The 18,632-nt window shown below is 40.1% G+C and overlaps 2 protein-coding genes across 3 annotated transcripts in view; one reads left to right on the forward strand and one right to left on the reverse strand.

Annotated features, from left to right (window-relative positions):
• The window catches only part of Lmod2 (leiomodin 2), a 7,713-nt gene extending 6,680 nt beyond the window's left edge, over positions 1-1,033 (forward strand). Inside the window, exons 3-4 of the mRNA XM_052172448.1 lie at positions 1-198; positions 702-1,033. The exon at positions 1-198 is cut by the window's left edge and continues 1 nt beyond it. Coding sequence (XP_052028408.1) covers positions 1-198; positions 702-728 — 225 coding nt within the window. The 3' untranslated portion in view covers positions 729-1,033. The remainder of the gene's footprint in view (positions 199-701) is intronic.
• Positions 1,034-9,493: 8,460 nt separating this feature from the next.
• The window catches only part of Wasl (WASP like actin nucleation promoting factor), a 55,819-nt gene continuing 46,680 nt past the window's right edge, over positions 9,494-18,632 (reverse strand). Inside the window, exons 9-11 of one of the 2 annotated variants that reach the window (XM_052173310.1) lie at positions 14,943-15,175; positions 14,013-14,121; positions 9,494-12,027 (exon numbers count right to left, since the gene is read on the reverse strand). In XM_052173310.1, coding sequence (XP_052029270.1) covers positions 11,966-12,027; positions 14,013-14,121; positions 14,943-15,175 — 404 coding nt within the window. In that variant the 3' untranslated portion in view covers positions 9,494-11,965. Of the gene's footprint in view, positions 12,028-14,012; positions 14,122-14,942; positions 15,461-18,632 lie in introns of both variants that reach the window. The other variant, XM_052173309.1, reaches the window with a different exon arrangement.

Below are 18,632 nucleotides of genomic sequence, written 5' to 3' on the forward strand. Positions count from 1 at the left end.
CAAAATGGACAGAGAAAGAAAAAAGGGAAAAAGGTTAAGAAACAACCAAACAATATCCTAAAGGAAATTAAGAATTCTCTGAGGTCAGTGCAAGAGAAGAAAATGGAAGACAGCTCCCGACCCTCTACCCCACAGAGATCAGCTCATGAGAACCTCATGGAAGCCATTCGGGGGAGCAGCATAAGACAGCTACGGAGGGTAAGTTACCCCAGGTTAGACCTTAAGGGGAAATTTATTCAGAGTTAGCCTCCACTGATGGGTGCTATCAAAGCTGCCTCTCCAGATTCTTACTAATCTTTCAAGTGCTTGTGTATGTGAGCATCAGGCCACGTGTGAGCATTAGGGTAGGAATACTGATCGAGACGATGAATATATTTCCATTTGGACCAGTACCAACTTATTGTGTCAGCCAGGATCATTTTATGATACTTTAACATATAAAATTCAAAATTTCCATAATTAAAAAACCCAGGAAGGAGTATCCGCATCCTAAAAGGATTCATCCCTTGTCAGAATTTTCAACACAAAACTTCGAGTGATTCACCACCAAATTTATAATGTGGATGCCATACTGTGACCATAATCTACATTCAAATTATTCTTAGGGAATGCTGCTTTTGATGAACGTTATAGGTGATGAGGATGGTGATTTGCATTTACATACATGTTGATTCATTGAAAGGTAACTCCTGTTTTTGTAGGTGGAAATTCCTGAAGCGCTGAGATAGACCGATCTGTAGAAGAGGACCCGGAACTGTTTAGTGGTGTGGCCCAAGGTGCATTGTGAGCTGTTTCCAAAATGCCTTCTTTAATTTGAAATATTTCCCAACTTCAAAGATAGTGTCACTATGGAATTCCAAGGGAATTCTAAGAAGCAATGAGCATGTTTCTTCTGTAAATATGAAAATAAACTTCTTTTTTATGTCCTAAGATTCATATGGGCAGTGAGCCTCGGAAGATCTCTTTCCATCTCTGGCATCTCAGTTACTGAGTTCAAATCACTTAAAGAATATGCTATTATTTTTGCAATCCCAATAACCTTAGATTAAAGTTCCTTTTTTCTTTTTTTTTAAAGAGAAACTAATATTTTTCTGTGAGCTAATATATCTTCTGGGTATGTGTAATATTGCTAAATATTAAAATCATTACGTTCTCACACCAAAAGGGTCCATGCCTTTAGCATTTGCTTTCTTTCTTCAACGTCCAAGAAATTCTGGCTAAATATCTTTCTAGAAGACTAAATTAAAAAGAACTTTCTGAACAGGCCGTTTGGGAAGTATGAGACAGATTTGGGAAAAGATCCCTGTGTGGCTGTTTCTCAGATTCGGTGACACCCGGATCATAGGTCAGTACGGGCTCCCGCGTTTTCCTAAGTCCAATGGACAGCCATAAGCCAGTCGAATCGCAGTATCAATCAACGGTTTTGGGAAAGGATATCGGGGGAGGCTAGCAAATTTTGTAGTTGGAACAAATGAATGCTCAGGAGATAACGGAGGGTAGAGATGAAGCTTTCCTGGTGCAGATGCTGAAGGATTTGCAGCTCTCCCTTGGACTCTGCTCCGACGTCGCTGGCTCGATTACTCTGACCTCGATTTTTTTTTTAATCCTTGCATTCTCCTGGCTCTTCCTCCCAGCCTTTGCTTCCAGTCCTTGCCTCTTCCCTTTTGTCCTTCCTCTCTCTTCTCTCCCCATTCTCGCTTCTTCCTTCATGTCTTTTCTTGCCTTAGGCAAATCTGAGTGACGCTAACATCCACAAAAGCACACTTGAAGACCTAGGCTTGTGTGTTCACAATCCTAACTACAATCCTGCCTCTTCCCCTGTCATTCAGTAGGCATCTGAATTCAAATAAGAGAAACATGCTCTCCAGATCCCCCCCTCCATCCCCCCCCCATCCTTCGAATTAACTCCGAATCCTGGGATCACTCGGGTCCTGCAGGTTCTATGAGATATCGAGTCAATAATGTTCTGCCTCATGGCCAGAGCTTTTAATTCTTTTCAAACAAGGGGGAATCAGATTTTGCCAGGTTTTGCTTAAAAATATCTCTCGTAATTCTCAGGATTATTTCTTCTGTTCAACCCGTCTCTTAGTAAGAGCACGTGATATCAAACAAGATTCCAGAGGCTGCAACTTTAGTCAGTGCCTGGGATTCACATTGGGAGGCAGCAGATGAGGGTCATTTTCTGAACCAAGTTATTTCGTGTACATTTCACGGCGTTAAGAGGTGCGATTCCCATTTGCTAGGTGAGAAGTGGAGGAGCAGAGTTGGCATGTGAAGCTGGGCACCGCTGACTGGCTGCAGAGCCTGGGCACTTGGGCACTACTCTTAATGGCTACCACCCAGAAGCTAGTCTCCTGGTGGCCCTCCCTCCCAGACACTCGGTGTAAATTGCCACTTCCCGGGCTGGTGGCTTCACCTTTTCACCCTTTCCATTAGTGTGCAAAATCATGTTTTATTCAGGGATAGAGATGTGTGTATGTTTGTATTCCTGTGTATATAACTCCAGAACAGAAAACTAGACCTTTTTTTTTTTGCCTTTGCTTGCAGAGACAGGCGGTAGTATACACCTGAGGTAAGGAGTGAGAGAGAAGAGGCAGAGGAGGGAAGGGTCCTGATAAACCACTCAATTAGTAAGATCACACAGCACTTCCTGAAGGAGGGAGGGAGCATCCGATAGTGTTTGTGTTACCAGAAAATGCTTCCCTTGTGGGGGCTGAATAAGTCTTCTCCCCAGAAGCAAGTGCTTAGAAGACAAGTTTCCTCTTTGCATGGCAGAGCACTGTCTTGCTAGATCTTTGTGAAGCTTAGGATGACAAAATTACTTCCAAGGCATATGTCAAAAGTGGAAAATAGATATGGACCCTCGAAGCTCACCCAACAGTGTATTACAAAGTCCAGAATAAAGGCAAGTGTGATGTAGTCAGGTAACCAGTGAGCACATAAAATTATTACAGAGAAACGGTTGGAGAACATGTTCTCCACGGCCCACCCAGTCCTGCAAAGACAGGGCACCATGACAGTCATCATTCAACAGCCTGAAAACTCACAGAGCTGGTGTGAAAACCAATTAGTTCATCTTCTATAAAAAGCATTCAGCTCACTGAAAGACTGCCCAAGATCAGACGAAGCATTTAGATGGTGATTTATATGTGCACATTGGTCTCTGAGAAAACACCTCATCCTGATTTGAAATGGGGCCAAAACACCAAGTCTCACGCTGCTTCCGAGGCAGGGCTCCATGGCTGAAGGTGTTTAATAACTCTGTGTCAGCAAGATCTTGACTTATCACCTGCCCTAGATGCTACCAAGGAGCGAGAAAAGGCAGGAGGAATACTGTGCCGTGTATACATTGAGATGCTTCAAAGACCAGAGTAAACCATTAAGTTCTTGTAAAGATTTCCTAACAACTTATTTTTATAAATAAGCCTCTTATGTGCATGTACATGCACATGCGAAGACATGGGTGTGCATGCATGAATGCATGTGTGTGTATGCGCGCGCATACACACACACACACACATAAGCGCGCGCACGCGCGCGAGGGGGGGGCAAGAAGAGTTGGTCTGTAAAGTTAACAATGCCTTTCTTCTGTGATGGTCTTGAGGCAGACTTTTTACTTTTGTTAATCACCAAATAACATGATATAAAAGGCTAAGGATTGCTCTGAAATTCAGAACATTGGCACTGCCATCAACTCTGACTTCCACAAGTATTTTCCAAGTGCTTACTACGTATCCAGACATTCATCCAAGCACTGGAGTTAGGAACCAAGGATCCAGAAGCTGGTGTTCATTAACCTGCATCCCAGAGCCGGGAGCTGCTTTCCTCAGTCCTCATACACTGAGCACTTAAGAACCCAATGGTTGAGCCAGGTGGTGGTAGCGCACACCTGTTATCCCAGCACTTGGGAGGCAGAGGCAGGTGGATTTCTGAGTTCGAGGCCAGCCTGGTCTGCAGAGTGAGTTTCAGGACAGCCAGGGCTACACAGAGAAACCCTGTCTCGAAAAACCCAAATCCAAAAATAAAAAACAAACAAACAAAAACAAAACAAAACAAACCCCCCCAAAACCAAAAACTCAATGGTTAAAAAGCACGTGATACTCTGCTGCTGTATATCTCTGAGTCAGAAGCATTCTCTGCATTAAACCTGGTGAGAATCCCAAGGGCATCAACCCTTTCAGGAGGGTCAAGTACTTTTTTAACTTCAAGTTGTTCAAAAGCGGGCATTGGATAGCTTTTGTCAGTGAGCCACATCTTACCAGGGACTCTCTACCTGTAGAGGAGAGCTTCTCAGACAAAACTGATAACTTGTTACCAGGCTTTAAACAAAACAGCACGAAAGCAAGCAAACAAACAAAACCCCAAAAACTTGATGATGTGAGATGATGACATTTCAGTTTGAGGGTGGTATAGAAAGTGGCCAGATATCAAGATTTAACGTTATTCTGTAAAACAACAATTTGATTTAAAGTCAACATTTAAGTGGATTTTCCCCCCACTTAAAACTTTTCAGGGTTAGGGTGATAGTTCAGTTGGGAATGTGGTTGGCACTCAGAGGCTGCTGCATAAAAAAATCTGGTGTGGGCATCCCAGCACTGAGAGCTGGAGACAAGATCCCAGAGGCTTGCCAGCCAGTCACACCAACTGAGCCAGCATGTCCCAGGTCCCGGTTTGCTTCACAACAGGCGTGGGGATGTACAAATGATACCCAGAGCAAAACCATCATCGACTGGGTTGTTCATGAGCAAACAGCCCCTCCCAGTGAAGGTGAGCATCGTAGATTGCTACAAAAAGGGGTCATAGCCAAGTCTCAGCACTTTGTGTATGAGCTGAAAACAGGTTAGTTGTGTTCAGTTCACAAACTCAAAGTTATTATGCTGGTTGATAAAGGATAATGGTTGAAATCTGAGGATATAGTATTGGTCTCAGTCCCAAACAGTAAAGACTATTGATGGCTATTAACTTTTCCAGAGAGTGTAGCCAGGAGAGCATTTCTGTGCACACATTTCAGGGTCCTCCGTTAATCCACCCTGTTCCCATGTGTAGTCTATGGCAATGGTCGGGATACAGCTGATGTTATGTAGGGTCCACTAGTAGAGTAGAAAAAGGCAAGTCCTTCTTACGACTGCAAAATGAAAATCTTGTTCTCAAAAGAAGCCATCCTGAGGTAAGCTACCTTCTGCTAAAAGCCTTATGTTTTGAGGTCATTAAGCAAATTGGCACCTAAGACTTTTGAGACTGGGCTCTTCTGTACTGGATTTTAGACAATAACTTTGTTTCCAACTGAAACTCTGTAATTAGCTTTGGGGAAATTACCCACAATGTGAATGTTTATTAACATAAACATTTTTTGAGTCATAGAATTAAATTTTAAAAATTAGGCTCCTAATTAAATAGCATTCCAATCCACTCTCATGAGAGTAAGCCATCATTGGCATGAGTACTAAACTTCTCTTCCTGAATGAAATCTGATGACCCATTACTCACTGTTACATAAACAGTGACAAATGGTCTAGAGTCACTTTAGGTTACACGTTTGCAAGTAGTCTTTTGGAAGTTTATCACAGAATAATCCTCATCCAAAATAGGATTTAGAGTGACATTACCCAAGATTTTAAAAAGGCAGTAATAGTAATAATAATAATAATGAAATTAAAGAAGCCAGAAAATTCAACTAGCAGTCTGTAACCCAGATGGAGAGTTAGCAAATAAATTACAGTAAAAGAAAAGTCAGAGGAAAAGCACATTTGTTTATACCTATTTATGAATGTTTTCTAGAAGTTACTTTAGCCTGCTATCGCTTCTGCCTTCCCAACACATTCCCAGCTGAGAGATGTTCTGGCTGCAGACTAGGGGACAGCAGAAAATATCACTTCAGGGGACTTGAGGCAATATGAGCATTACTCCCCTGAAAGTTCCAAGAAGCTCTGCGACTCTTCAGACACAGAGCACCTGACCGCAATCTTAAGCTGTCAGAACTCGAGATGAATTAAGTCATTTTCCTATAGTGTCCCTAGTGAAAATTGCCGTTCAACAAACAAACAACAGAACCTTATAAGCCCCAAACTAAAATAGAAGTAACTGTTGGTTGAGACCGATGAAAACCAACCTTTCTGAAAAAACTGACATTTAGTTGCTAAAAAATATGGAATTGGTAAGAAATTCTTAAGATGTACTGTCAGAGTTTATTTTAAATTCACAAGAAGGACCCTGAGGTAATTCCAAATATATTCTTATGCAATTCTTATGTAACCGATTAGTAGGTATTTGAGATGACTCAAACGAGTTACCTAATCTGGTACTGCAAATGAAGAAATGTTTTAACTGTGATAAAGAGACTGGGGTCAGGGATGATCGAATCAAAGACAAAAGTATTTAAAAATAATAAATACAAAAGTAAACAATCCACTCATTCTAATAACCTGGGCCAAACTAACCTTAGAACTCCCTTCCTTCCGTTTGCTATTCCAGGCAGCTGGTTTAGCTTTCTGGTGAATTTTGTTTTGTTTTAAAAACAAAGCGTGATAGCAATTCCCTCAGGTTGCTTATTTACAGAAGCATGAAGACTCCAGAGCTTCTACATGTAAAGGTACTGAAGGGACGTTTCCATTCCTTACCTAGGTCACTGATGATAGCTAAGGTCACTTGTGCCAAGGTCCCAGTGCAGTCAAAGTCCCCGGCTTTGCATTGATTATTCAACTTCTGCAATTTTCATTATTATGGCTAAAAACAGGACAGGCTACCTCAAGGATGCTAAGAGAACAATCTCCACTAGGAATTATCTTTGTTAATGTGAAACGAACACACCGATGTATATCTAATATTTAGTGTGGTCAACCATCTGGTTCTCACTTCACTAATGAATGTCTTTCTGTTGCTTTCTTGATCATGATGAGCAGCACACCTCCAATCTTGGGTCAAGGTAATTTACTAAATTACTAAAATGTGCTAAGAGCAAGAAGCAATTTTAAAAAGGTTCCTCAGTAGTCTGGGTGTGGTGGTACACGCCTTTAATCTCAGCATTTGGGAAGTGAAGCAAGCCAGAGATCTCTGAATTTAAGGGCAGCCTAATCTATATAATTCTAGGGCAGCCAGCCATGGCTATGGGGAGACCTGGACTCAATGCCCTCACCCTCAAAAAAGTTCCCCTGTAGGATTAGTATTATATATGATCATATAAATTTGACCTATTGCTATGATCTTATAGAGCCCTGGTTCTCAACCTGTGGGCTAAAACCCCTTGGGGAGGCACATGACCCTTTTACAGGGGGATAGCATATCACATATTTATGATTCATTAACAGTAGCAAAAGTATAGTTATGAAGTAGCAACAAAATAATTTTATGGTTGGGGGTCATCACAACACAAAAACTGTATTTAAAGGTTCACAGCATGAAGAACTTTGTGAATCATTGTTATAGCGGTTGGAATCAGAGTTTAGTCTGGTGTTTACTTTCAGTTCATAGTAACAGCAATTACTTCTAATGGCTTGCTTATTGTAAGTCAAATGTGTGCTCAAGTACATTTGTCTTTGGTTTAAAAGATATTCAGACACTTGGGAAGTTATGAAGACATGATAAGGCATGCTTTCTCATGTCTATTTTTCCCTACTAAATCAACTAGTTCACCATGTTATAAAGGGAGAAGGGGGGAAACGGAATAGGAGCAAAAGATGGCAGGAAGTGTGAGGGTAGAGGAGAGAATGTGTGTGTGTGTGTGGGGGGGGCACTAAAGGCCTTCCTGGAGAAGCTTCCTAAAATGCACATATGTAAAAGTAATTTAGATGGAAGCTATAAAGTGAGTGACAGTACCCCAAATACGACCTGCCCTAAACCAAAACCCTACCAGTGTTGGCTAGTGGGGTTCCATAAACCCTAAATATAATCAGCATTGCTTCCCAAGACACTTTCCAGTATAATCCCTTTTATCCCATTTCTTTCAACATGAGACATATATGGCATGTTTTACTTCCTGGCATCATCTCTAATAAACTTGCAATCAAATTAGAATGTCCCTTCTCTCAGTAAAACTAGGACATTGGGTTTAAATGTCCATGTTGTTCCTGGGCTCCTTGGAAGAACTCCCAGTCTTTGACAGTGCCTCTGTTGATTAAAAATTATTCAGATACTCACTTGGCAAACTATTTTTCTTTCAGGTAGGTATGAGTTTATAGAACACTTATGTTTAAGTTAAAATATTGCCTTCTAAGGCCTACAAAGAAACTAATGAAATAATGTGGATGTACAATCAAAAGCTCAACCTCATTTCAACTCCTAAGTACCTTGCGATGACTAAATGTCTGGGCAATGTAGGGTGACTGTCATCACTGAGCCAAAACACCAGCACATGTTCCAGGCAAAGGTTGACTCTTGCAGCTCTTTTTTGGGGGGCAGAGATGGGCAGATGCTAGTAGCTTTTATCAGCACTCAGAGGAGGTGAAATCTGTAGCCACAAACCTATACAAACCAAGTATATGTGCTCCCTCATATCTGGAATGAGCTGCTTATCAAATCTTTCTCTAAAGTCTTTTCAATTTCAATTTTTTTTGTTTTGGCTTGTGTTTATCTGTGCACATGAGAGTCTGGTGCCCAAGGAGGCCAGTAGTTTGTGGGATCTCTTAGAACTGGAGTTATAGACAGTTGTGAGCCTCTATGTGGGTGCAAGGTGCTGAACCTGGGGCCTGCAGTGCTCTTAACCTCTGTTATCTCTCCAACCCCGAGCGAGCAATTCTTCGTTTTTTGAAAGCCTGTATTAAATGACAAGAGGTAATGAGAGAATGCTGTAGAATGGAGATGTGTGTCAAGTAATGTAAAACTTCTCAACTTTTCTATAGAGGATTCCACATCAGACCATTCCTTATGGATAGATATAGTGTAATAAGATCCAGTTATCCTATTCTAAAGCAGTCACTTTAGGGATCTTTGACTAGATACATGTTCATAGAACAGAGCTCTGGAAAGGTACTGTGTCATCTTCTGTACTCTGGACTGCGGCCCAGCTTCACCTCCAGACTCCAGCTTGGACCAGAGTCAATGGAACAAACTATCACACTTATCAAAGCTAAGCTTCTCGTTTAAGTGAGCATCATCTCTAATACTGCCTATAATACTGTCTATTAAAAACTATGCCCCACATGAACCGCTATATTTAAATTCCTAGTGAACTCCAGTATCATTCCATCTGGAAGACTTCAACATTTTTGGTTTCAGTGAGTCCCAACAGTGTGAGCTTGAACTGTGAATGTTCTATGCAGAGGCCCTGGACCACCATGACTTCACAGTAGGTGCTGACTTGCCGCCACGTTCCCCAGAATTCTTTTACTCAGCAGGTTTCCGTATTGCCACGTTCTGCCTCTCAGGACATCAGTGCTGGGACCTTAGACATTACCTGGCACTTCTGTGCATTCTTGGCTAGACTCAACAATTAAAATTTTCAACTTATTTTAACATTTTAGTAAACAAATGAGAGACATGCTATTTTATACTATTTGGGTCAAATTAATTTTATTATGTTTCATGATGAATTGCCACCAGTGCAACATCTTATTTACTATACATTTCAAAAAAAAAATTCACATACTAAACAAAATTTCAGTTGATAAATGGAATTGAATGATTGAAAATCTTTATGAATTTCATAATACAATATGTGGCTAGCTGAAATTGTCTATCACATAGCATTTAGATATAAAGGCCTCATGCTAGCTTGTTAAACGCAAAGGCACCAGACAAGCACACAGCTGGATGTATCCGCGAGGCTTCCAGATGACGGACGGACGCACAGGAATAAATAGTGCCACCCACAGAGCAAGACAGTGGAGGACGGAGCTGCACAACTGATCCCTCACTCAGTGTGGATTAGTCTCCACTCCTGGACTGAACCCCACAGCTCTTGGAATTTAAATTTTACACAAAAATAAAAAGCAAACAAAAGCAAAACCCTTTTCTATATGAAAAAGAATAAACTCGATTTTACCTTTGGCAAATAATAAACCCCCATGTATATGCAACTCAAAGAATTCAGAGTCTCTCCAGTCAAATATCAAATTAGCTGCAAAAATCCCAAACTTCTTGGCCAAAAGGTAAGGGACCTCGGAATTGGCATTATCTCAAAGACATTTTTAGGCATTAAATTTTTTTCTCCATGACAAAAAAATATGCAAGTTCAATGCTATTTATTTAAAGTAATTTCGCCCTGCAGAACTCCTAACTGTCTGGGTAGCAGCTGTCCAGCCTCACCTGCACCAGTCTCACAGAGCACAAGCCACATGAAAATGACAGTAAGCAGAAAGAAGTTCCGAGCAGCAGAGAGCACTGTTTTTACAGGAAACACAAAATTGAAAGTCTTTCCAATGTGCTTTAATTACTCTTGCAAGGAGGGTAACATTCTTTGAATAACTTAACTATCTTACTGCACCACTTAACTGCTTTGAGCGACTAAACCTTTTAAATTATTCCTGACAATAACTAGATGTATGGTCTCTAGAGGTTATGTGATAAACTGGTTAAAATTCAAACCATATCTCACAGGTCCAGCCTGTCAAGATCATGTCAATACTAGATTTTGGTCGGTATACTTCTAGATAGCATAATTTTTAGCTGGATATTGTGACTATAATGAATACATTTGAAGCTACATTCTGCATACAACTCAATGTGAGAAAAATATGTCTGCACTTAAATCAGATAATCGTCTACCTAAAATTTATTTAAAGTAGGTAGGTAAGATAATTATCACTGCAAATATGAAACAGTCACCTTTAGGCGCATTAGTGTACTGTGAAGAGGCAAGGAAACCCTAATTTAATATACCGTGTGGTATGCGTAACAACTGTGCAGGCTGTAAAGTTTTATTTATTTATTTAAAAAAAACTATCAAATCGGTTATGTATTCTAAGAAATTTGCCATTGGGACAATCAATCTTTTAAGAAAACTGTAACTCTACACGTGGTACTTGACAAAAACCTGGAGAAGCCATCAAAGTATAAACAGGGGTTAGCATTCGTGCATACTTCTGCCAAAAATTCTGACTCTTATGGTCCGTACTTCTGAATACAGCAGCGCACACAAAGTGCAAAATACAAAGAGAACTGCACTCCATTTAAGAACTGCCCTGTTCTGATACCACTATGAGTCAGATATGGGCATGACAGTTGTTTATGAGGCACGAAATTAACTTCCAAAATGCTACCTAAAACTATTTCGGGGTGTGATAACAAGCGTTTAACTCTTTGCTAAAAAAAGAGCCTGTCACATTTGCCACAGCATAAAAGTCACCTTGGTCAAGGCCAGGCACGTGAATGAGGGCTCCTCAGGGTTCCAGCCTGCGGATGCCACTGCTTCCCAAGGCAGGCAGCGCAGCGATTGCGTATGTGCTGCCGGCTCTCTTCAGTAGCATCTCTATAGTGATTTTAAGCAACACAGAATACTAGATTTTGAAAACCTGCATTAGTGTAGTGGTGTCTAGAGAATTGTGCAATGTATCAGCTTCAACATTCATATGTGGCATCATATTCAAAATGAAGGGGCTAAAGAAACTAAAGTTTACATCACTTGAAAAAGAATGTAGTGCTATACTAAATTTTATTAAGAAAATTTAGGTACAGAAAAAGTAGGGTATGAAAATAGTGTTCTCCTTCTGGCATTCTAACTAAATTACATTAAGGTTTGTGTCAGTCTCACACATAATTAAACTTCCTTGTTGATGGAATGAAAATATTCACATATCACGTGAGCATCCTGTTGTAAACTTGCACACAGCAACAAGGAGTAGCTTTATATAGGATTATAACAAACCTTTACAGATTAAATGAGGTATTGCACAGATTAATTTAAAAAAAAAGCAAAAAAGGCAACAAAAATATACAGCAAATTGGTAGAACATTTACATGATAATTTTACAGATCAATAGACAGGAAGTAGTGTTTAGTATTTCACCTTAAAAATATATATATAATATATAGATCAGTCTTCCCACTCATCATCATCCTCAAAATCTTCTTCATCATCATCATCTTCATCTTCATCTAAAAATAAACCAAAAACCAGGAGCTAAGCATGCATAAATAATTCTCAAGTCATTTTTCCAACTACCCAACTCCTAACACAAACATTTAATTTCTAAAATCTAGTAACTAAGATGGTTTAAAATTAATCCAATAAAATCAGTCTACAGACTATGGACTCAACATTGGGGATTTAGCCCCTCACTACCTAAGGGAGAAAGATGTCAACCAGTGTGTTTTTCATGAGTCAAAGGAAACCTGGGCTGGTCTGATTTGGGTTTACAGTCATTTGCAAACCTAGAATTTCAGTTTTTGTCCTCTGCCCACAATCTCCTTTCCTTCCTTGACATAAAATGTCACCCATTTTAGTGACATTATCATTCTTTCAGGTGAACAGGCATGAGTTATTAGTAATTCTTTTTCCCTCTCCCTCCACCAAGTCTCTTCCTTTTTACCACAGTCCACACCCAGTTTAAAATGTCCTGTCTTCCTTTTAAGCCTCCTGGGGCTGGTTGCTGCTGTTTGGACTCACACGCAGTTCTCTGACGCATCATACATTGCCCGCCCTTCTGCCCTCCTCTAGGCCTCCCTCCTTCCCTGTCCTTCCATTCAGCATTTTCCTCTGTCCCCTACTCTCACTGAACTTTTCCTCCATATTTCATCATTGGAAGTAGTGCTTTCCTCTTCTGTCATAGATCCCACTCAGAACCACCCCTTGAAAGAGGCATTTCTTGACCACCCTGTGAAATCCTCCCAAAATCACTGTCTCCTCCACTTCCCCTTCCTCATAATTCTACGTCGGTTTCTCATACTGTGTCAGACCTGAATACAAGTTCCACAACAACTAAGCCTCGGGCTGCTGTGTTCAGAGCGTCCTGGACTGCAGGAGTACCGCAGGGGTGTCCACACATTACCCTCTGCATGCTAGACTGCAGGAGCACCGCAGGGGTGTCCACACATTACCCTCTATAGGAACTCAGATTTTGATGGCATCCAATTCTATGAACGTACGTCCACTGTCTTATTAATTTTCCATATCTATACCTCATAAAACTTATAAGAGATACTATTAAAACAATACAGAGCCAGTATCACAGGTATGATACTATGGATGTGAGCTAGATTAAAAACAGAATCTTCTGTTCCCCTATCTTTAAGACAAATTTCCTAGTATCATAACCTGAAAAGTAACAGAAGGTAGAGAAAAGCAAAAACAGTCTAACCCCCTCTTCTCCAGCATTCCATTTTTTGGCTTGTTTATTCAAAACAGGGTTTCTCTGTGTGTAGCCCCAGCTGCCCTGGAACAGACTGTAGCCCAGGTTGGCCTCAAACTTGAAGATTCACCTGATTCTTCCTTCCAAGTGCTGGGATTAAGGATGCTTGACACTACAGCCTGGCTTAGCAGTCCACATTTTAAATTAAGGGCTTTTGACCTAGTTTTAACTGATTTTTGTTCAGAATGAGTGAAAATAGTTTAACTGTATTCTTCTGCAGGTGGAGATCCAGTTTGCCAGCATCTTTATTCAGAAGGTTGTCCTTTTCCACTGGGTATTTTTTGTCCATCACTGTGTTTATCTCTGGACTCCTCTACTGCTTCCTATTGGTCTGGGTGTCTATTTTTGTACCAGTACCACATTGTCTTTTTCATTATAGATGTTACTTCCAGAATATTACAGAAATGAGATTGAGAAATTTCAAGCCTCGTTTAGTGGCTGCTTGTCAAAGATTCCATTGGCATTTCCCAGTATAGGAAATGAATTCATCCCCTTTTACACAGTTTTTCTTCTATTTTATGTACGGCTATGGGGTCCTGGTATCTATCAAATTTTAGGCAGACCAGTCATTGAGGAAACAGTATGATTAAATATGCTGTGAACTCGGACCATTGAGCTATACAATTAGTAGACAAATGGTCACAAAATAAATGATAAACAAACAGAAAGTCCAGAGCCTTTCTGCTTACAAAAGCACCCCAGCTTGCTGCCATGGCGACCATGCGGCCATACCTGAGGAATGAATGGCTTTGCTCCTTTTCTGCATCACTTCCATCAGTGCGCCCACAATGCCTGAAGTGGGTGCGGGTGTCGGTGGTGTGGACTCTTGGCCATCAGACACCTTGGAGAAGAAAATTATTAAAACTCAACTGTAAATATTTGGCAAACAATCTGTGTGGGTCTGGGGAGATGGCTCAGAGGGCAGAGTCCTTGTCATATAAGCATTAGGACCTCCTGTGGCACACATACAGCAAGGCAAGGTAGCTTATCTGGAACTGAAGTGCAAGGTGGGAAGTGTTCTTAACCTTTAAAAGAAGAAATGATCTTATTTTCTCTAAGACAGAGAATCCAAAGTTATACACCATCACAACTGTGACTTTTAAAGTTGGAACCTCTTTCAATTTTCTGTGGAGTATGATTTGTTTTCTATTATTTTTAATTTCAAAGTATAAAACTTTAGTGTATAATTTAAGTATGCTTTCATTTCACAGTTACTAGTTTGGAGTTACCAGGATGACTGCAATTGCTTCCAAACAGGGCTATTATGAATTCCCTTTAGTTTAATAGATAGTTTCTTAAATGTATCTTTTATTTAAAGTCTAGAACAAAGAATTGCAAACACACTGTTAAGATTCAATCTATGTGAGATTTAGAATTAGCTAGAGTAGCCAAAAGCTATCAGATCAGTGACTGTTTGAAGCAAAGGTTACCTTTCTATGGTAACTGATATTTTATATTTTTATGTTAAGTATGGATTACACAACTACAGATATTCATGCAAAATATGTACCTTTCTTTGTACATAGGCAAACATTGTAAAAATTATAAAAGGTAATAGAGTGATCCTCTAAGACAGACACTTCATAATGTGTTGTGGTAAAAGCCCATAGAACCAAAACCAAACCAACCAACCAATCAAAACAAAAAGGTCGCATTACTTACAGATTTCAATTGAATGCCCTGTCGTATCTGGTCTAACAGCGCATCCCTTCCTGAGCAGGACACAGGCCGACTATTCTGCTCCACTTTTTTTAGCTGAGCACCCTCTCTAATTTGATCCAGAAGAGCTGCTTTGTTTCCAGAAGGAGCTGGAACTTGATGGTCACCATCAGTAGGCAAGCCAGGGGGAGGTGGTGGCCCTGGTGGGGGCGGAGGCGGTGGAGGAGGTGGTGGTGCTGTGGAGCCTGCCATGGACAGAGGTGGAGGTGGTGGTGGGCCTGAAGGTGCTGAAGAGGGCAGCGCAGGTGGTGGGGGAGGATACATCCTGTTTGGAGGGGGTGGAGGAACAACAACTCCAGGCCTAGAAGGAGGTGGAGGTGGAGGTGCAGCAGTAGGAGCTCTTGAAGGTGGGGGAGGAGGAGCCCCCCTTCCACGGGCAGGAGGGGGAGGAGGGCCTGAGTTATGAGGAGGGGGAGGAGGAGGGGGAGGTCCTCCTCTTGAGGGTGGAGGAGGTGGTGGTGCTGAAATAAGAGCAGAGAAAAGAAATGAAAGCATAAACATTTAATAAAGCAACTCACTTTAACATACATGGCTGGAGAGACGGAAAGCTCTGTAGTAATAAGCTGTATTGTCCTTGCACAGGTTCCCAGCTGAGTCCCCAGCAACTACACCCAACAGCTCACAACTGCCTGGAACTCCAGCTCCAGAGGTTCTGATGTTTTCCAGACTCTGCAGGTGCCCATCCATACATGCACAGCTGTGCATGGCACTGCACACAGCATGCAATCGTACAACCAAATGACAGGGCTGGTTGGTAAAACTTTGCCTAGCACACCCTAGGGCTGATCCCCAGCAACACGCACGCATGCACGCACACACGCATTCATATTTAAGAAAAAAAATTTTTTTTACTTTATATAATTAAACACTTTATGTAATTAAACTTACATAAATTACTTTATATAATTAAACACTTTGCTTATAAGCATTAGCTTACATTGATGGTGATTAAGGACATTTTGATAGTAATTAATGACAACCTTCCCTTTAGAATTAAATATTTAAATTTTAGATACAAATTTTATAGTATGGCAAAATTTATTAGAACTTATTAACATCAATCACAGAGTTAAACTCAAACATAACACTTTCACAGCATAGTTTCATTATCTTATTTGTATATATCCTTTCCTTTATAATATAGTGCTTAATATTACCAAAAAGTGGACATCAGCTCTAGACATGGTATTACCAGAGGGTGGTTGGTTAAATTTTCAATTACATATTTACATCTGAATTATTAGGAAAAACTTTCTATAAACATAAAATTATACTGCAGTTATTAATTGAAAAATATTGCTACCTCAGTAGTCATATTTCTATTTTTAGTATACTTAAGTGAAGATGAAAGATATATTAGGAAAACAAATCCAAAAGTAAAGTAATTCAAAATATACTGTAAATTAGTAAAGCCTTTAAGGATTAAATCTTGTATTTTTAGAAACATGATTTTACCAATGACATATATAAATCAATGTAACATTAAGCACTACATCAGTTCTCCATTCATTTAAAATCTGATAAAAGAAACAGACTTTTTAGGGTACAGAGATCTTGGGACCCATAACAGCCATATCCTTAGTCCTGTAAGGTTTACACAGTACTAATACATTATTTAGCCTATGTCACAGGCATTCCCTTAGTACAATATCCTTAGCTCTGTAAGGTGAACACAGTACTGAGTAATATTATTTAATCAATGTTACTGGCATTTCCCTTAGTAAAATGCTGTAAGTGGACAGGAGCCCTCACAGTGCTGGCACTTCTATTTTCTTTTCTATTTTTTTTAAATAAAAAATATTTACTTATTCTGGTTTATGTATATGAGTGTTCTGCCTGCATCAATGTTGTCTGCCGTGAGTGCCCATGGACGCCAGCAGAGTGAGTCAGGTTCCCTGGAACTGGAGCTCCAGCTGTGCACTGTTATGAGGGCAGTGGGACTCAACCTACCCCTTCTGGATGAGCAGCCAGTGTCCCTGCCTACCTAGCCAACTCTCTAGCTCCTAGCACTTCTGTTGTCTTAAGTGACAAAAAACTTCTCTGCATTACTTTTTGTTACTTGTACTCTAATACAAGCACACACATCGCAGGGACAGACGTTAAAGAAACAACATAAAGAGTAAAGACAGCCCTGTTAGACCACGATGCTACGAGCCAAGCGGCCACCAGTGTGAGGAACTTTTAAGTGTTCACAAACACCAGAAAGAAAATGAGAACTGCTATTTTTCAAATTAAAAAAAAAAAGTATTGAAGACTACATGAAAGTTACAAAAAATTATACTTCTAATATATGCATGTAAATATATATAATACATATATAAATAAAAACAAATACCCTTGGTTAATCTACAAGAATATTGAATCTTTTACGAGAAAAATAACTTTGTGTGCATGACACATAAAAAGGCTGACATATTTGAAAATTATTATTTCAGACCAACATCAGTATTAAGAATACCAGTAGATAATTATATTTCTCATGTAATAATTCTTATGTAATTTCCTATGTATAATTCTTCTGCTTATAAGCAGAAAATATTATGAAGTCATATAGCATTATAGAATTCATAAAACATTTAGGAACCGATGTCCTGCTATCTCATAAAAATATAACAGACAAATGTTATCTAGGTATAAATTTATGGGAATACTGTCAAGTGCTTAAATGGATACATGATACTGTGCTCACGAATACTCCTCCAATCTTGCAGAGAATTTTTAATCCAGTAACATGGCTGCTCTGGCAAGGGATCACATCCAAAGACCTTCTAGGTCTAGGTGATCTGGCTAGAATGCAGACACACCCTTAGTACACACCTCAGTCCCCAACAATGAAAGTAAGGCTAGTTTATAGAAGGAAGCAGCCATGTCTGAAAGTGTTGTCTGAAGGGCAAAGTGACAATCAGGAAGAATTTGACAGAATGAGTCAGAGATAGGATATGCCCATCCCAACTGTCACGAGAGCAGCACAGGTCTACTTAAGAGAGGAAGGGAGGAGTAGGTAGGAAGAGAAGGGAGAGAAGGAGAGGGAGAGAGGAGGACAGAGTAGTGTGTGTGGCAGTTTTACCAGGACAGTTTTACAGACAGGTTACAAAGAGAACAAACTAGACACAGGTGAAGACAGAACAAGTCAGAGAGTAAGAGCCAGAAGATTAGACAATATTGCCACAGTAAGGAGGAGGCCAGGGAGAACAATTCAGTGAGAAGTCAAAAGAAGCCAGTTGGATCAGTCAGCTTGGAGAGGAGTTCAGGCGAGAATAGCTGAGTTCAGTCAGCCAGCCAGCCAGCCAGCCTTCAGAAAGAACTAGAAAGGGTAAGCTTAGCAGTAAGCCTCTGAGATGACAATTACATCTGGTGAATAATAATTTCTTTTATACATCTTCCTTTATTCTAGTCAATATAAACATATTTTATACAGGTTACTGAAAAACAAATGTGTAAAGCAATTATAAAATAGCATAATTAGTGTCAGCAAAAACAAAATGAGTGCTGTGAGCAAGAGGTGTTTAGTAATAGAGAACTTCAAAAGCAATCTATTTATAGACAATATAGCAATCTATTTATAGCAATCTATTTATAGCACTCTATTTATAGACAACACAAGCAAATCAGTGGCCTTCCTATACTTAAAGG

This window comes from Apodemus sylvaticus, chromosome 2 (assembly GCF_947179515.1).
Source record: "Apodemus sylvaticus chromosome 2, mApoSyl1.1, whole genome shotgun sequence".
Lineage (NCBI taxonomy): Eukaryota > Metazoa > Chordata > Mammalia > Rodentia > Muridae > Apodemus > Apodemus sylvaticus.